At 37.9% G+C, this 6,384-nt stretch overlaps 1 protein-coding gene across 1 annotated transcript; it reads right to left on the bottom strand.

Moving 5' to 3' along the window:
- Positions 1-5,021: 5,021 nt before the first annotated feature.
- LOC106520005 (olfactory receptor 4K17-like) lies at positions 5,022-6,293 on the bottom strand. The gene has a single exon (XM_014011895.1). It carries the CDS (start codon positions 6,177-6,179, stop codon positions 5,220-5,222), a length of 960 nt encoding a protein of 319 aa, XP_013867349.1. The 5' UTR covers positions 6,180-6,293; the 3' UTR covers positions 5,022-5,219.
- Positions 6,294-6,384: the final 91 nt, after the last annotated feature.

Raw genomic sequence — 6,384 nt, 5'->3', positions numbered from 1 at the left:
AACATACCACCAGTTAAGTATACAGTATATCTATGTAAAGACTGAGCAGGTAACTGGCAGCTTAGACTCAATGATGGTCTGTGTGTGGGCAGAGCTAGTCTGCACAATTTCATTGGCAACAATTAGCTTTTATGAGCTTTGTCCTGCAGCTTGCTCACATGACAGATCACATTCACCAATGTGATGGTTGATGTCATCCCACCCCTGAAACTCCTGCATTCACTCTGAGCCAGTATAGAAACAATTATATATGACCCATCACATCAAATTTAGGATTAAGTCAGTTTTGTTAAAATGACCTAATTCCTAATTTTTTAAGATCCATTTTGATTCCTGGATCATCCTGGAGATTGTTGTAGAGATATGTGTTGATTTTTCTTCCTAATAATTTGGTTTAAGTCCTATTTTCAGGTYATTATGATTAGGAGTGTTTGATGTCACTTTAAAAAGGAAATTTCAAACCATATTTGGATATTAAGATTTTCCAGCTGGAAATTTAGAAAAAAAGTTTTACTTGCAGAAAAAAATTACAAAATATAAGGCTCTTCTGCTCAAAATCTAGTTATTATTGTTTTTTATTTTTATTTTATTTTATTTTTGGATAGATATTGCTCAAAAAAGGGATTAAAAAACTTGAAGATAATATTTCAGACAGTTTTCTTTGTATGACCTGTAAATAAGGTTCGTTATTTTAACCTTGTGAGTACCAGTAGTTCAAATTTGTTCTCCATAGATGACATTTGTAAAACTGAATATCTCTCACCCACTTCCTATTATTGAATCAACTCCTTTTGGTATCAGGCTACAGAGAACATTTAGGGCTTTTCAATGATGACAAATTTGTAGGGCTTACGCACCTTTCTCTTCCTCATTCAGGATAATGGTGTCCCTCAGTGAAAGCACGTTTTATGGGAAGAGGAAAGGTAAATGCATAATACCTTTTACTGAACAAATTTTGACTTGAAATGTTTGCATTATACAAGTCTGTAATTAACACATTTAAACACTGTCTGATTACAGTGCCTTGCAAAACTATTCGGCCCCCTTGAACTTTTCAACCTTTTGCCACATTTCAGGCTTCATACATAAAGATGTAAATTTGAATTTTTTTGTGAAGAATCAACAAGTGGGACACAATCGTGAAGTGAAACGAAATTTATTGAATATTTTAAGCTTTTTTAACAAATAAAAAACTGATAAATTGAGCATGCTAAATTATTCGGCCCCCTTTGCGTTAATACATTKTAGCTCCACTTTTTGCTGTGATTACAGCTGCAAGTGGCTCGCGGTATGTCTCTATCAGTTTTGCACATTGAGAGACTGAAGTTCTTGCCCATTCTTCATTGCAGAATAGCTTGAGCTCAGTGAGATTGGATGGAGAGTGTTTGTGAACAACAGTTTTCAGCTCTTTCCATGGATTCTCGATTGGATTCAGGTCTGGACTTTGACTTGGCAATTCTAAAATCTGGATATGCTGATTTGTGAACCATTCCATTGTAGATTTTGCTTTATGCTTTGGATGTTTTGTCTTGTTGGAAGATAAATTTCCGTCCGATAGTTTCAGGTCTTTTGCAGACTCCAACAGGTTTTCTTCCAGAATGGTCCTGTATTTGGCTCCGTCCGTCTTCCCTGTCCCTGCTGAAGAAAAGCAGGACCAAACCATGATGCTGCCACCACCATGTTTGACAGTGGGGATGATGTGTTCAGGGTGATGAGCTGTGTGGCAGAAGTTAGCTGTCAAGCTAATTATTCACAGACTCCACAGTAGATATCAAAACAAGGTAAAGATGGTTACTTTTATTGCTTGCTGGCTCATACAATACTGATTRAGGATTCAACCCCATATTGTTTAAGCTACCACACAATCCAGTCTAAATGATGTCATACATACAAACTTTAAAAATAAATTAAATTATTTGTTCAACTAACTTGATACGAGTTTAGTTTTATTCAATGTTTCCATAGTTGGTCCCCACTGAAGTGCACTTTATCCACRTCTTGTTAAAATGACTAATAAACAGTAAACACCCATGGGGGAAATACATGCTCACAATATTTACCAGAAACWGTCAGTAAGGGTTTGAATATTTAATGAGCATAAATTAATTCTCAAGAGACTTTGGTCTTGTGTGATATTTTTCTTTGTTAGACCTAGGAATGATTTACAAAACTGAAAAACAATATTTCCATAACAATGATAAACCTCATAGTTTGGAAAGTCTAGAAGAGCCCCAGGCTTTACTTCTGATGTTTTTGCTAGATGTTTCATCTGAAACTTTATAAGAATCTRTAATCACATTTTAAATKAGWCAAATGTATTYRGAGATTAGTCGTTCTGCACCAACTCTCCAGATGTTCCTGCCTTGTCATCTGCAAACTTTACAGTTTGACAGCCTAGATGGTTATCTGAGCAGTCAGTGTAAACAGGAGGGGACTCAGTACACATCCCTGAGGGGAACCAGTTCTGTGGACTATGGCAGGTGCAGAGACACTGTGGATACTCAGACTGCAGCATGTTGGTCAGGATGTCCAGAACCCAGGTACAGGCTCTGATGCTTACTGCTGCTTCACTCAGATAACCTGCTTGTGGGCACTTTAAAGATGAAGGACCCTCTGTAGTTGAAATGGAGCCTAGGCATAAATTCAGACTGGAAGACTCTTCCTGCCTCACCTGCTTTCCCCGCCTGCTGCGTCGAGCGCCCAGCTGCCTCCAATCGTCTCAGTCCCAGCCTCATCCAATCAGCTCCTCTACCAGTGCATAAATACCAGTCAGCTCAATCGCCCCGTCTGCATGCCAGTTGACCGTCAACCTACCACCACCCCTCCTCCACCCTTTATCTTCTGAAGAGGGTGCACTTGATCCAGTTTCAAGTCCCTTTCCAGTCCTCTAACCCAGCCGGTCGAGGCAGATGGCCGCCTGCCCTGAGCCTGGTTCTGCCGGAGGTTTCTTCCTGTTATCAGGAAGTTTTTCCTCTCCACTGTCGCTCAGGATGGGAGTCTGTGATGAAGTGATTCATCACAATCTGCTGCCTTCCTCTTTTAATTATTTATTTTTGACCTCCACCACCAGTGTCGGGCCCCGGGGGGATCAAATCTCCTTCCCCTAACTCAAAGCATCTCGTATGAGATTTCAGCTTCACTCAGCGCTCTCGTCCTCTGCCGGGGTCCGAGCACCAAACTCTAATGCCATTTATGTCAGTAACCATGTGGTCCAGTCATGTCAATAAACCTCCTAATTCCAGTCTGTCTTGTGTGAGTCTTTCCAGGTTGAATTGGTTGCACATCATGAAAACAAACATAAGACCAAATAAAAATATCCTGCATTATTAGTCTCAGGGGACATTTTACTGCCTACTTGCATAATTATTAAGACACTAAGAAGCTTCAACCTGTATGAATCATTCAAAAGCTGCACTTAACTGCTTTTTTGAACAAGAAGAAAAAGTTAGAGTTGTTGCTACAAGATGCATAACCAGATTAACATGTTTTTGTCTGAAAAAAAACTAAAAAAGAGGCTTTAGAACGTGTTAAAAGTCCCTTCAGTGCTTTAATTTTTCTATCTAGTTTTGAAGGAAACGAGTTTACATATATTTTTAAATATTTTTACAGTTTATTTTTTTAGGCACCTACAATTTTGAAATTTTATATCTACAAAAACTACATTTACTCCTGATACTAACTTTTCTTCAACAGAGGAATTACCATTTAAATGTCCAGCTAGGAAAGCGATTACCTGTTTTATAATGTGCTGAGTGAGGTTTGTGTTACACTGGCAGCGCTATATGTCGCTCAAACATGGCAAGCTGAATCGGTGTGACTATTGAGGAAAATAAGTGCTATGTCATTTGTAATCAAGCAAAACAAAGATCTGTTTGTAATCAAGCTAGATTGTTACAGTTTAAAATTATTCACAGTGAGGCAGATCTGCATTACAAAACATACATTTCTGTCAATAAAAGCAGAAACACATAAAGGCTTTTTGTTTTAAAGCATTGGTCACTGTCACTGCCCAGTCTGTTCCAGAAGCACGATCTGTACTGTTTGTTTGTAGCATGTAGCGTTCTGCTAGACTGACGACAAATTTAATGATTTCAATCTTTCATCACCTGCAACGTTTCTTAGAAAAGGCAATGTTTGCAACAGATGTGGATTTTTATTCCAGGAAAAAAGTAAATTAAATATGAGATGAATTATAACATGATTGTCTAGGTCAGTTTAGATCTGCAAGTTAATATAAATTAATATGTGCGCATTGTAATTCTATACTTTATTAATCAGAATGTACAGTACATTATATTAAAACAGTTTTCAGAATATAATTTAGCACACCTTCATAAGTGAGCATGGAAATAATTAAAATAATTATTTTCAGCATTTTTTTTCCTAAATCAAGCACTTTAACAGGTAATCCAGAAGTATAGCGCATGTGCAAATTAGCTGTATTTCATTATAGTACGTGCCCAAATCTTTTAGCACATGCGCAAGTGAAGTGACGGTACGGATCGTGCTTCCAGAACAGATGGGCAGTGACAATAACTTCCTTGCTGATATGTATATACTGGGCAATTATCAGTAGGAATTTTAAATGTTTTTAAAAATAAATAAATTAAAATAGGAAACAAAAAATAAAATAAAACGTCTTGAGCTTTTAGTTCATTTTATATAACCAATATACAGTAATATATACATATAATTCATTATGGCCTAAAAAAGGTTTTTCAAATCATGACAGTTCTTGGCCTTTATGCTTTAGCAGGTTGTTTATGCTACTTTTGTTTCTTCCTCCACATYCAACATGAGAGTACTTTTGTTGCATTTGTAAACAATAAAGAGAACATTTTTAAGCACACATAGCTTTTATTGCAATATTCAGTCAAGTCCATGAATTAACTGATCAAAAACATCCAGAAATCATTCTAAAGTGAGAAAGTGGACAATCTTCTACATAAGATACTGTATTAGTTATTTCAATTAACATTTAAAACTAAGACATGCTGTCTAGATGGATGGATGGATGGATGGCTAAGGTAAAACCTGAAGCAAACATTTTATGGTAGCTACAAAATCAATTTTAAACAAAGAATTATGTCTTTTAAATGTTGTCAGTCAAATTCATTGTTTCAAAAAACAGTGACGTGGGCTGCCTTAACAAATGTTCATACTCAGGCAATACAGCTAAATATGCTAAATCAAGAAGACATCAACCAAAGCCTAGTTACTTAGCCAGGGCCTGGTTTAACTGACAGTTTCAGTCGACCACATAGATAGTACAGCAGAACAGGTCTGATAGTCTGATCTCTGAGACCATAAATGAGTGAAGACAGACATCGGGGTAAGATGATGATAATCACATAAAAAACATTATGGACCCAGACAAATACTATCCTTGTAAKGGTTGTTGCCAGAGCTACAATCAGTGGGTAGTAAATGGTTGAGGACAGACAGAGGCCCAGCTGTATCAGATGCAACAGCAGTGTCTTACGAGCTTTACGGGCCGATACTTTATCTGTCGAAGCTGATCTGGCTGCTAGTACAACTCCAGTGTAGGAGGAAATGACTGCCAGACCAGCTGAAAAAGACACAAAAACAGTGTAGGCTTTGTCATAATTTTCACGCAAAGAATCTGGAAACCAGTTAATGTCAACACAAGACTCTTTCATCAGCAGAGTCCCCAGTTTTTCAAAAGAAAACTGTAGCAAAAATAGACCCCGGGTGACATTATTTAATGAGCTGACAGTCCAACTTGCAGTGATGGCCAGGTTTGTGTTTCTGATGGTGATGATGGAGGCGTGCTTCAGAGGGTAGCACACTGCGACATATCTCTCCAGAGACATCACCACCAGGATGAGAGGAGAAATACCTTCTGTGAGAYTGGCGAGCACAGCGAGCATACCGCATAGAGGATATGTTAATTTGACTTCACAGATRGCGAGCAGGAAAAGAGTCTGGCTCGTTGCCAACTGGGCAGTGTCTGCAACAAGAAGGTTGTACAGAAGAATGTAACGACAGGTGTCGCGAAACACAGGTTTACTCCTCAGAGTGAATATCATGATGCCATTWACAAGGAGAAACACACAGGCTGGAATTGTAGACATACAAGAAAKCAACACTAATTCCAAAACACTCCGAGACTGCAACCCTACAGTGATGTTAGAGTAYGAATAGGATRTATTTGACATAGCAAATAATAGGGGTACACTTAATAGATATAACTTGTTGATGGTGCTAAAAATAAAAACAAATATAAATCCAGTWAAACATTCTTACACCAGATAACATACAACAWGACAACATACCACCAGTTAAGTATACAGTATATCTATGTAAAGACTGAGCAGGTAACTGGCAGCTTAGACTCAATGATGGTCTGTGTGTGGGCAGAGC

The sequence above is a fragment of the Austrofundulus limnaeus genome, unplaced genomic scaffold, assembly GCF_001266775.1.
Source record: "Austrofundulus limnaeus strain Quisiro unplaced genomic scaffold, Austrofundulus_limnaeus-1.0 Scaffold86, whole genome shotgun sequence".
Classification (NCBI taxonomy): Eukaryota; Metazoa; Chordata; class Actinopteri; order Cyprinodontiformes; family Rivulidae; genus Austrofundulus; species Austrofundulus limnaeus.
Note: the sequence above shows the minus strand (reverse complement) of the source record. Positions and strands in the feature narration are given on the sequence as shown.